Below are 12,190 nucleotides of genomic sequence, written 5' to 3' on the forward strand. Positions count from 1 at the left end.
AGGGTCCCGCTGGGCTGGGAAGGACCGGGTCCCGCTGGGCCGGGAAGAGACCCGGAAGGACCCGGGTCCCGCTGGGCCGGGAAGGACCCGGGTCCCGCTGGGCCGGGAAGGGACCGGGTCCCACTGGGCCGGGAAGAGACCCGGAAGGACCCGGGTCCCGCTGGGCCGGGAAGGACCCGGGTCCCGCTGGGCCGGGAAGGGACCGGGTCCCACTGGGCCGGGAAGAGACCCGGAAGGACCCGGGTCCCGCTGGGCCGGGAAGGACCCGGGTCCCGCTGGGCCGGGAAGGACCGGGCCCCGCTGGGCCGGGGAGGGGGGGTCTCGCTGGGGCGGGAAGGACCGGGGTCTCGCTGGGCAGGGAAGGGATCTGGGTCCTGCTGGGCCGGAAGGGACCGGGTCCCACTGGGCCGGGAAGGACCGGGGTCCCGCTGGGCCGGGAGCCCCGCGCCGAGGCACAGACGCGGGTGGAATGCTGCGAGCGGCACCAGCCCCTCTCTGTACCCCAGAGAGGGCACATTTCAGAACTGTAGTCGGAACCCTGGGGAAATCGTTTCAGTAAGTCACCCGCAAACTGCAGGAGTCTGAAACCCGAGCGCCTCCGGGAAGCCGAGGCTCAGCCAAGAATGTGGGAGGAGCCGGCCCGGGCCCCTCCGCCTTCCAGAGCCTTCTCGCCCACCGACCTTTCCCGCACTCGCTGCGCCCCCTGTTTCGGCCTCTGAGCTCCTGCGGTCCGCACTTGGCGTTGTCCTTCCGCCTTTTCCATCAAGCCACCTCCAGAACCCACCTTGCCTCTCCTTGGTGAAGGGAGTCAGGAACCAACGCCCGCGGCCCGAACGGGGCTTCTGCTCCTCCCCCAAGCCACCAATGGATTTTGCATTTTTAAGAGGTTGAAAGAAAATCAGAGGAGGAATAATACTTTGTGAAAATTATATGAAAGTCAAACTTTGTTGTCCACAAGTCAAGTTTCATGGCCCCCGGGCCACGCCCGTTCACCTAGGCAGCGTCTGTGTGGCTGCTGGCCACCACGACAGCAGTGACAGACCACTGCGGCCCACGCCGGCCTAAAATATTTACCCTCTGGCCCTTTACAAACCGAATTTGCCAACCCCTGCTCTGCGCGTCATATTCTATACCCCCATGACTCTTTCTCTATTCTTTCCGTGCAAAATGAGTCAGTGTCACGTGGGACCTGGGAGTGGCAGAGCCCACCCCACCAGAACACCTGGAATGGCTGCCCCGGAGGAGGAAAGTGGGGGCCGCCGGGGGTCCTTGGAAGGGAAAGGGGGTGTCGGTTAAGAATGAGAACTGCGGTACTTGAGTCTTTTTCAAATATTACTATTTCACTTTTATTATTATTTTTTTTTTTTTGGTTTCCTCAAATATTGAGTATTTAGCATGCATTTTAAACATTCTTTCTCAGTATCTATTTATCACATTGCTTCTCCTGTCATGGTCCTCACCAAACACAGTGACGTGGGGGAGGGAGGAGGGGGAAGGGGCTGGCCTCCAGGCAGGGAGCTGGTCTCACCCCGGCCACTGCCCCACGGAGGCCAAAGCTTTCCTGTCTCTGGGCCTCTCTCCTTGGGCACCATCTCCAAAATCACCTCGAGCTCTATAGATTTTGCAGTTCCATTTCAGTGAGTCGATCATTGTGCTTCTTTCCTTTGTTTTGGAAAATTACCTCTGGGGAGAAATGCAGAGGTTTTAGTTTTCTCCTTGCGGCGGATAGCAGCAGTTTTCAAGAGAACCGAAGTCGTCTAAATTACAGTCAAGACTGATGAGAAGGAGAAAAACAGTAAAGTGGAAGGCCACTCCGAAACTGGAAAAGCAAAGCCATCTATTTCTCAAGAAAAAGCAGCAGAGGAAGCTCCTGCGGTTCTAGAAAAAGGTCGCGAAGCCCCCCAGTCTGGAGCTTCCTGTCCTATCTGGTGCACCGTCCTAGCCGGCCCTGTGCTGTCATCTGACAGTGAGATTCCAGAGCTGATAAGCCGTTGTGCAAACACATCCGTTTCTAGGCTACGGTGTCTTGTTTCTTCCCCAAACTCTGAATACACCGACATTTTTTTTTTTTTTTTTAAGAAAAAGTTTCAACTGTGTGACTTGGGAAGGACTCCACCTCCGGACGAGTCCTTTAGAACCCAGCTTCCGAAGGGCGTAGAGATGCTCCGAGACGCCCCGGCTGGGCTGGTAAAGCCGCCAGAGGGACCGCGGTGAAAAGCCTGCAGAAAGCGGGGAAGGACGCGTTAATGACGGGGCCTGAAAGCCTCGGGCTCGGGGCTCCAGGAAGTCAATCCCAGGAACAAATTGTCGGCTAAACCCTAAACCGCAGAATCACGGTGGAAACACAGGGTGGTCGGGGCCCCGAGATAAAGCCTCGGGGCAGGGCGTGGCCGGGCGCGGTCTCCCGGGAGCCCGCAGTTGCCGCTCTCACCCACCAGGGGGAGCCCAGCAGGTCGTCGCTTCGGAGGCCCCCGGGACCGGCTGGGTGACCCGCACACGGGGCCGTGGAATTTACTCGAAGACTTCTGCAGATGCCGTGGGAGCTGCGTGAGCGGCACATCAGCCTTCCTGGTTTAAAGTGAGCGGAGAAGTTCCACCGGCCATTCTCGGGGGAATTAGTGGCATCCGGAAGTAGAAGCCGAGTCAGGGCCGCGGGAGGGGACCCGGAGGCTGTGGTTCTGGGTGTGGCTCTGCCATGTCGAGTCCCTTCTTGTGCCCGTTTCCTCACAAGTAAAACTGATTGTTCCTAATTTTCTGATAGGAAAGCTGCTTCTGGGCACCAAACAATTCTCAGGTCTCCCGTCCCATATACAATAGTAGCTATGCCTTCAGTTTTCTTCTAGAAAATGCATGAGTCTCAGGGATTAAGTAATGCTATAAAAAGAACCGTCATTTCATTCATCACAGTAGCCTCTGTATATTCTTGGAACACAGGAAATATTTAGTCTCTACCACGCTTGGCATGCACGTGGATTCCAGCGTGTATGGTTGTACGTTTGCCCACACATCAGTGGGCCTGTGGCCCTCGCTGTCACCCTGGCAGGCTACTCCTTCAAACATCCCCACCCACATGCTCCATACTTACCTGACTGTTTCACCTGGAATAAACACGTGAGATGCGGGAGGGAAGCCCACAGAATGTGACTTCCTGTGTTTGTTGGAGGTCCCTTAGCCCCCCAAAAATGACCCAGCCCTTCAGGAAGCGGCTTCCACCCAAAACGAAGAGACGAGATTCCCGGGAGCGTTCGCTCACGTCCTGCCCTTGATCCCTCGTCCTCTTCTGAACCCTGAACTTCTTTCTCCAAAGGCCAAAATGTCCAGCCCCACGGAGACGGAGCGCTGCATCGAGTCCCTGATCGCCGTCTTCCAGAAGTACGCTGGACGGGACGGGAACAGGAACAGTCTCTCCAAGACCGAGTTCCTGACCTTCATGAACACGGAGCTGGCTGCCTTCACCAAGGTACGGCCCCCACCCCCACCCCCACCCCCAGTCTACCCGCAGCATGAAACCAGACTGGCAGCGTGGCTAGTGATGCCCCTCGCTGCCGCCTCCTCCTCATTCACCCCCGGGCAGGGCCCACAGAGCAGCCTAGGTGGAGCCCCTGGACCTCGGGGAGAGCTCTGAGTGACTACCAATGGGCCTTTCCTCCTCTTTTTCCTTGACTAAGGTGTGTTTTAAAGTTCAAAGTTATCAAACTACTTGATGGAGGGAACAGTGGGGTTTTTTGGTTTTTTTTTTCCATTTACCATTTAGGGAAAGGGGTTTGTGGAATGGTAAATGGCCTAATAGAAGAGTTTTCAAATCTTATTCCTCCACCCCAAAGCCTCTAGGGCAGCCCCGTCCCGCAGGACTCTCTGCGATGGTTTTACATCTGCACTGGCCAAGATGATAGCCACTAGCCACGCGTGCAACTAAGGAACTGACTTTCTCATTAATTTAGATGGCCGTGTGTAACCGGCAGCCGGAAGTCTGTGTGTAGCTTGGGGGCGTGGCCGAGTGGGGGGCGGTGAAGCTGATTGGGCAGGACCCACATCCTCTTTTACACAGTTTGTATACGGGAATTGCATGTAACACTTGAAAAAAGTGTCCCACTGTTTTTATAAAATTGAATAACGCCTGATCGTCACAGAAAGAACCCTGGAGTCGGAGCCAGCAAACCTGGGTTCGAGTCTTAGGTCCTCCCCTGAGGCCAGTCACTTCACTGCCTTGAGACTGGTCCCGCGTCTGGGCAGGGGGAGCACTAATAACCCCCTCTCCACACCTGCACCTCACACTCTGAGAATGAAATGTGGCCACATACTTGAGAGCATCTGAGGAAGTACAGTAGAAAGATGGACTGTTCGTATTATCATTATTGTTATTATCACCTCTGCAGAACCAGAAGGACCCCGGTGTCCTTGACCGCATGATGAAGAAATTGGACACCAACTGTGACGGGCAGCTAGATTTCCAAGAATTTCTTAATCTTGTCGGCGGCTTGGCGGTCGCCTGCCATGACTCCTTTACCCGCTCCCAGAAGTAGGTCTGAGGAGCCCTTGGAGCTGCCCTCCAGACGGACGCCATCATGCCACAGACCGCACGTCCCCTGAGCCCGGCGCGCCCACCACCCCACGCAGGCCACTCCGGCCGGTAGTAATAAAAATCACCGTTTTTTAAAACACACACTGGAGAGTCGGGACCTTTGTGCGGGGCGGGAGAAGGGTAGGAGGGATGTAAACCAGCCTGATGAGAGCAGCCCCCAGAAGCTGCATGGCAGAGTGACGACGACTGAGGACGCCAGCACAGTCCGAATCACTCGGGCTGATGGAGAGACGTCACGGGTCACCACTCGCTCGTTAAATATCCATTCACCCCTACCGCAGGCATTGACGCAGGCTCTGGGGACACGGTCCACAGAGACAGACAAGCTCCCCCCTTCACTGCTTTTCCGTCCTAATGGGGAAAAAAAAACAGGGAGCGAACACACAAAAGACGGTGAGAGTGTGGTAAATCCTACGAAGGACACCCCGAGGTGGCACGCCACGGGTCAACGGGGGCCGGGGGTGGCCAGTCTTCGGAGGAGATGGCGTTTGCTGAGATCTCATGGATAAGCGGGAGCGAACATTTGCGGGTGGAGGAGGGCGTTTCAAGAGAAGGAACAGCCGGGCCGAAGGTCCTGAGGTGGGAAGGGGCGGGATGCCCGAGGCCACACGGTGGCCAGGTCTGTATGTCTGGCTGTGGGCTAGTAGCGACATCGGTTTTAGCTTTCCACGCCCGCGGACGCAGCTACAGGGCAAGAGCATCGGAGGAGGCGCGGCTGCCCAGGGCTAAAGACGCCGCAGGAAAGAGGGGGCCCCGAGAGAGGGCTTCGAGGGCTGACACTGGCCCCCGAGCAGCACAGCCGAAAAGCAGCCTTTCCCGAGAAACCGACTCCTCCTCCATCTCGGGTTGTCACTTCTTAGAAATCTCTCCGGGTCACAGTTTCTTCCTTCGTAAATTAATAGAATGAATCAGATCGTTTCCGAGGCCGCGTTTTGTTTGTTTTGAGGCGGGATTTGGCTCTGAAATTGGAGAGGAAAGGCACTAGGGCCCCCGGCTGGCGAGTCCCCACACTTTTCACGTAGAATTGGAGCTGCCTCTGGAAGAGCTCTTCACTCATTAATTAGCGACTTAAGGTGGAGGTGGGCCAGTTAATGACCCCCTTACCGGTGCATCCTTTATCAAAACAAAAATGATTAAGCAGTGTTATTATCCTTAAGAACACTGAGCCGGGGAGAGACGGAGAAACGTCAGGTGTCCTAAGGCGACTGGCCCGTTCGCTATTCCATCAAGCAGTCGGTGGCCCCAGCTCAAGGATCCAACTCGGAAACGACGTGGCTCCCTGAAGTTTGGACGAGACAGAGCCAACCACGACGAAGCTTGATTCAGGGTTCACGTCAGCAGCACTCGGGTGCCTCCAACAGGCAAGGCGAGCGATGGACAGAGCCGGAAAGAGGAGACACTGGCTTCGGGGGAGGCGATGAGCTCCGTGGGGGGTGCGTGTCGGGGCTGAGGTGCCATTAGGAGGTCCAGTTCGGCATCTGCAATAGGAGTCTGGGGAGAGGCCGGAGGAGGGCCCGGGAGGGTGCCCTCAGCTGGGGAGGGGGCGGCAAGGGAGGAAGACTCATCGGGGAGTAGGGGCAGCAGCAGGGGAGGCGACAGGCACGGGAGAGCGTGGTCGAGAAGCGGGGCTGGTGAACCTCATCAGACAGTTACCGTCCTTCGGAGCCGACGCTGCCGCAGCCGGCGACCAGGCCTCGTGCTCTCCCTGCGAATCTCATCCGCCCCGGCGCGATCGTCACGCCTCACGGCCACCTCCTCAACCCGGTTCCAGCCCCTGAGCGTCACAGCTGCCTCCTCCACTTCTCCACACAAGACAGGACGGTCATCGTCCACGGCCCTGCGTGAACAAGGTGGAGAAGACTCTTGTCCTCGAGAAGCCTGCATTCCTGGGTCCTGCATTCCCGAGTCCGTCGTATCTGAAGCTGAACTTAGCAGGGTGCGGCCCGCCGGCTCCTCCTCCACTGCTCCCCGTGTCAGGACCCAGCACCTCCCCCCACCCAGAAACGCGGGAGTCGGCTCTGACTCCTTCGCCCTCACTCCTCACATCCAGTCAGCCCCCAAGTTCATCCGATTCTCCCCCCAAACACCCCTGAATCCCTCCCCGGCCCTCCCCTGATCCCAGTCACCCCTCACCAAACCTGGACAGTGCAGCAGCCTCGTAACTGCCCCCTCCTCTGGCTCTGCCCGCCCCCCAGCCCCGTCTCCTTCCTGCAGCCCCTGACCTGGTGGCTCTCCAGCTGAAGCCCTTCAGTGGGCTCCCCACAGCCCGTGGCCAGGTAAAGTCAGACGCGCTGCACCCCACACCTCTCACTGCCTCGTCCGCCCCGCCCCCCCACCCCCGCACACACCCCGAGTTCCAGCAGCACTGAGCTTGCTTGGCTCCCGCAACACGACACACTGGGCTTCTCGCCGCCAGGTCCGAGCGCTCTGCCACACCTGTCCCCTTCCATCTCGGCCGCCACGGTTCGTCCTCCAGGAAACCTCGCTGGGCTCCGTAGTGGGGATGCGGCGGCCCTCCCGTGCGATGCAAGACATTTTTTAATTTCGATGAAGTCCAATCTATCTATTTTTTCCTTCTATCGCCTGTGCTTTTGGTGCCGTACCCAAGAAATCATTGCCAAATCCAAGGTAAAATTTTTTACTGAAAAAAGAAGGAAAAAAACATCAAGGAAAGCTCCATCGTTTTTGATGAAGATTTTGGGCCACGATACTGGGACTTCTGTCAAGATTGAGGATGGAGCAGATACAGCAAGCCCCCTTTCCTACTGCGAACAATGTGAATGAAAGGGAGCCCCCCACTCCACGTCCCCCCCAAAAATCTAAATCCTTAGTTCAAAAGGCAGAAAGAAATATCCAGATGCCAAAAGCAAAAAGGTGACCCATAGCTGTAACGATGCCAGAGCTGAGGCCACGTGTCCCTGGGCCGCGGCGAAGAACACGGACAGCTCTCAGCTAACGTGTCGGAAAGCCCGGGGCTGGGGGCGGGGAGGCAACGTCACAGGAAAAAGTCATCTGAGAGGGACCAGAGCCGCCCCTGTGCCTCCCGAAGGCATCGGGCTCAAACGCACCCTGCTCCCTGGTACTGGATCCCCGGGCTGAGGCAGCACCCGAAACGGCGAGGGGCTTCGCACGCAAGGAACGAGAGCGAGCCATCTGCAACGGACTTTTAACTCGAGGACGTTTAAAATGTTCAAATAAACAGAGCAAGAAGCAGGGTACATAAACAAGAACGGGAGTACGTGAAGAGAGAGAGGCAAACAGAACCTACAAACGCAGCAGTCACGCCCCTATATAAAGGATCGTGAAGCCAACACCTTTCCCCGCCCCCCGTTCATCAGAGGACCTGGTGACCACGGCACCCGCCCACCGCACAATGACCCCTTGTGCTGCCCACGGCCCGGTGAGTGACTGAGTGACGTGCTGTGCTGGGAATTCGGGCCACACCCGGCAGCGACTGCGGTAACTCACGCTTTGTCTCTGCTCTCCCTGCTCTCCTGAACCTCCCCGTCCCCACCGAGAGCATCCGTGGGTGGCTGCGGGCCAGAAAGCAAACTCTGGGCGCGAAAGGCAGGTCTGCACTGGCTGGGAACTGGGCCCTGATCCCGTCCCGTGAGAACGGGGATGACACAGCGGTGACCCCGGCCTCGCCCCACCTCTCTCCACTGAGAACGCAGCCCAGGCGGAGAGAATAGCTCCTGTCACCGCAGTCATAGTTTCTCCTCGGGGTGACTTACTGGCCTCCCCAACCTGCAGAGTCACCAGGGCTTCTGGTGAGACTGCCGAACAAAGGTGAGGACTCAGGAATGCTGTCAATCGGCCCAAAAAGGGATCCACTGTGGCAGAGGTGAAAAACGGACCGCGGAGGCGGGGTAAGGTAGAACGCCGCCGCGGTGGCGGCAGAGGTGGCCGTGCGTTTGTCCTCACCCAACCTCCTCGGCCTTGACTCTTTGCGGTCGCTCGGTCCAGCTGCCTCCTCCTCCCCAGGCTGACCTCGCTTTCCCGGGTCGACGAGACTGGCTGTTACCAGACCCAGTGACCCAGCCGCCCGCCACCTGCAGCCGTGTCCCCTGAAATCGTCTCCTCCCTGGATTCTCCCCACACCGTCCTGCCGTCTGCCCCAGGCCCGCGGACTCCTGGATCCGGCTCCTAGAGCCACCGCACACCAGCCGAGTGCCCTGGGCACGTTCTGAGCCTCTTCCTCCATCCTCGTCCCGCCCCGTCTCCCCACAGGGCTGTTAGAAGCCTCAGGGGCAATAACGAGGGTGAAAATGTCCTTTAAAGAGAATGCCAGACACAAACGATGGGTTTTGCCTCCTGTCCTTTTTTCTTTTTATCATGGAAAATTCCTACAAAAATAGAGAGAATACTATGATATAATAGTATAATCAGATTCACAGGTGATTTATACCCTTATACACAGCCAGCCCGACACTGGGCTATGCTGAAGTAAATCCCAGACAACGTATTTTATCCATAAAATATTTCGATATAGGTCTCTAAATGATAAGGACTCTTATTTTAAAGTACGATCATAACATTTTTCACAGCTAAAAAAGTTAACAGCTGTTGCTGGCGGCCCGTGGAGCACACTCATCAGCCAGGGCCTGGCAGCATTAACTTGTACCTTCCCCGAGCACATTTACCAAAATATGAATGACGGTTACCTCTGAGCGCTTTTCTTCTTTAAACGTTTCTGTATTTTCCATTTTTCTATCGACGGATACAGATTCCTTTTATAATCAGAAAAGCACATACGTGTTAAACTTGCAGCGTTCCTCCCAGTGTGAGAATAAAGTTCACATTTCCTCACTCGGTCGTGGAGGTCCGTGATCTGGCCCCTCACGGATGCCCTGTGCCGATGTCCCCAAGCTCTGCACATGCCCCACGCACCCAGTGAGTCCCCTGTAGCTCCCCGGATGCCCCGCCCCCGCGGTCCCCCGACCCTCCTCATCTGGTTATCTGTCCGTCCCTCAGATCACCCTCGAGGGTCCCCCTCCAAGAAGCCCCCCAACACCCCCATCTCTGCTCGCTAACCAGGGGCAGCATCTCGGCGACACTTCCCACCTTCACGGGCTGTTTGAGTGTCGGCCTGCCCTGCTGGACAGCGGTTCCCAGAAGAGAGGTTCTGGCTTTCCTTCTGCATCCAGGATTTAGACCGTGTCGAGCACTAAGCTGGCACTCAGTGAGTGTCTGAACGAATGCACGAAAACCGTTTGTATAATGGAATGGGTTTTCCTAATCTTGGGTATTTTTAACCTCACTTTGAAGAGGAAGAAACAAGTTGGGAGAGGGTAGGTGACTTGCCCTAGATCCCAAAGCTAATGACTGTGAGAACCCGAATTCAAACACCAATCTCCTAATCCTCTTTCTACTTCACGACAGCTGCCACGTTAAACACTGCGAAGAAGAAAAAACAATGTTATCATGTGTGAGGTCAAGCTGATGGACAACTGTTTCATAAAAGGAAGCTTTTCTGTCGCAAACGAACCTTTGCAACACACATAGCTATGCATGTACTGCTGCATTTACGAACGGATTGAGCTGAGAAGCTTGAACGTCTTCTAAAACATGGAGAGCTGTAACTCGTTTACTTGCTAGAATAGGTGATAGATTTTAAGTCACATTTTCCGAAAAGAGAAACTGAGCACCTCAGGCTGAGATGGGCTCCTGAGGCGTCTCCACCAGCTGACCCTCCCCCGCAGATGCCCCTCTACGATTCTTAGCGTAGGGCATGCCATTCAGAGCCAGGACCCTTCTAAATTTCTCTGGCTGGTCTAATAATCAGATCGACCTGAGACAGATTAACGAGAGAAAATAACCAAACTTATGACGTGGGTGCACACGGGGGTTCCGTTAAGACTATGAGACCCAAGGACGGATGGGGCAGTTGAGGCTCCTGTGCCGTCTTGAGCCAAGGAGAAGGTGGGGGGTGTGGTTTGGGACTTCAGAGGGCTGGGAGGCGGTTCCCATGGAGATGAAGAGCGAATGGTTGGTCCGTGAGTGTTCGCTGGGCCGTCCTTAGCAGCGGGGCACAGAGAGCACGTTTACCTGACGGGCCTCGCGAGGCTCCTCCCTGTCTGTCACACGAGTTCGTATTGAACTGTGGTGACCCGCGAGGACAGCTCCTTCCTGGAGTAGTCCTCCATCTAAATTCTTTTAGGCATTTAGGGGGAGGTCGAAGGTTTTCTTCTGAGCCTTTCTTTTCTTAAAAATAACCAGCTTAAAATAATCAATATCCCAAAAGGCATATTTTGGGGTGCCAACTCTGCTTCCCCTCGACACCAACACAAATCTCTGTGCCCAGAACTACAGGCATTGGGGGGACAAGCGAGCGCACAGGCAACATCTAGGCCCTGCGATGAGGTCCATGAGATGCTAAGGGAGGCCCCCAGCCTGGGGGAGGGGGTGGCGGTCCACGAGGGAGTGACATCCGACTAGAACCCAAGGGTGTCCGGACCTGTGATCAGCCAGCGCGCCCACCTTGTGGCCTCCCTTCACCGCTGCCCGCCACGGCCCGACGCCTCGCCCAGCCTGGGAGCCGCTCGGCACAAGGAGCATCACCCCCTCGGCAGCCAGCCCCGCGGCTCCCCAGGTCCCGGCCTCACGATCTATCACCAGACGGCTGAGCCTGGTTGGGGGACACGGCTGGAGCCAGGCATTCCACCCGGGGCCCAGCCGGACCACGAAACGAGTGCGGGGAGCCAGGGCATCGCCTGGGAAGCAGATCTCGGTCAAGTGATCACTGGGAGAGCCAGGGTCTACACACTCTCCCTTGCCGGTCACCGTTTACATCTTTAGCCCCGAAGTCAAAAGCGTCAATCATCTGGCCACTACCGCCCCCCAAACCCCGTTGCTAGCCGCCCCTGCTAGTTTTCCAAATGCGTCCTCGGCGTTTTTATTCATGTTTCTTCCCCTCCCCCACGTGGGGCCGCCCTCCCCTGGGCACCTGTCCCACGTGCCCCACCACCGATTTTTACCAAATCTGACCACCCTTCAAGGCTCCTTGAAGGCTCCACGGAGCCTCCCTCAAGGCTCCACGAAGTTATTCCTACGGGTCCTGGCCAGGAGGGGAGCTGCCGTTCCAAATTCCCACTGGTCTTGCCATCTACACCTGCGTGTCCCTGGCCACACACACTAGCTCTCATTGGAGCCGTCTGTGAACACTCCTCACGATCCTGCCAAGATCTGGTTATTCTTCTAAGCAGCTGTCCTGACGCTCTACCTAAAGACAGGCAGAGTGAGAAGGTGGCCAGAGACAGGCTTTGAGACTAGCCTTACCTGGGCTTTAACAGGACTACACTTCTGCCCCCAGGTCAGCTGAAAACAGACTCAGAATCTAGCAGGTCTTTCGTGAAACTTGGAGAAAATACATGTAAACCATGAAAAATTACAATGCTAATACTAATCATAACACTAATCAATCTAAAATACTTCTTGGGGTGATTACTCAGAACCAGTAAGATAAACATATGAGACAGGACTTAGCAGACTGTAAAATGATGATGTTAATTTTTAATAAGCAGAGCCAGAGCATGTTTTTATTCTTATATAATGTGGCTGATGCAGACCTCAGAGACGCCGCATGGTTTACCAGCAGCGCATCCTCCA

General features: G+C 56.2%; 1 protein-coding gene and 1 long non-coding RNA gene across 2 annotated transcripts in view; one reads left to right on the plus strand and one right to left on the minus strand.

Moving 5' to 3' along the window:
• The window catches only part of S100A11 (S100 calcium binding protein A11), a 5,114-nt gene extending 451 nt beyond the window's left edge, over positions 1-4,663 (plus strand). Inside the window, exons 2-3 of the mRNA XM_006923614.3 lie at positions 3,308-3,460; positions 4,377-4,663. Coding sequence (XP_006923676.1) covers positions 3,308-3,460; positions 4,377-4,523 — 300 coding nt within the window. The 3' untranslated portion in view covers positions 4,524-4,663. The remainder of the gene's footprint in view (positions 1-3,307; positions 3,461-4,376) is intronic.
• A 281-nt stretch (positions 4,664-4,944) lies between these two features.
• On the minus strand, positions 4,945-9,450 carry LOC112472160. Its single transcript, XR_003043571.1, has 3 exons — positions 9,247-9,450; positions 6,931-8,928; positions 4,945-6,419 (listed from the first exon to the last, which is right to left on the minus strand). It is a non-coding gene; the product is annotated as an uncharacterized LOC112472160 (long non-coding RNA).
• Positions 9,451-12,190: the final 2,740 nt, after the last annotated feature.

The sequence above is a fragment of the Pteropus alecto genome, unplaced genomic scaffold (assembly GCF_000325575.1).
Source record: "Pteropus alecto unplaced genomic scaffold, ASM32557v1 scaffold49, whole genome shotgun sequence".
Lineage (NCBI taxonomy): Eukaryota > Metazoa > Chordata > Mammalia > Chiroptera > Pteropodidae > Pteropus > Pteropus alecto.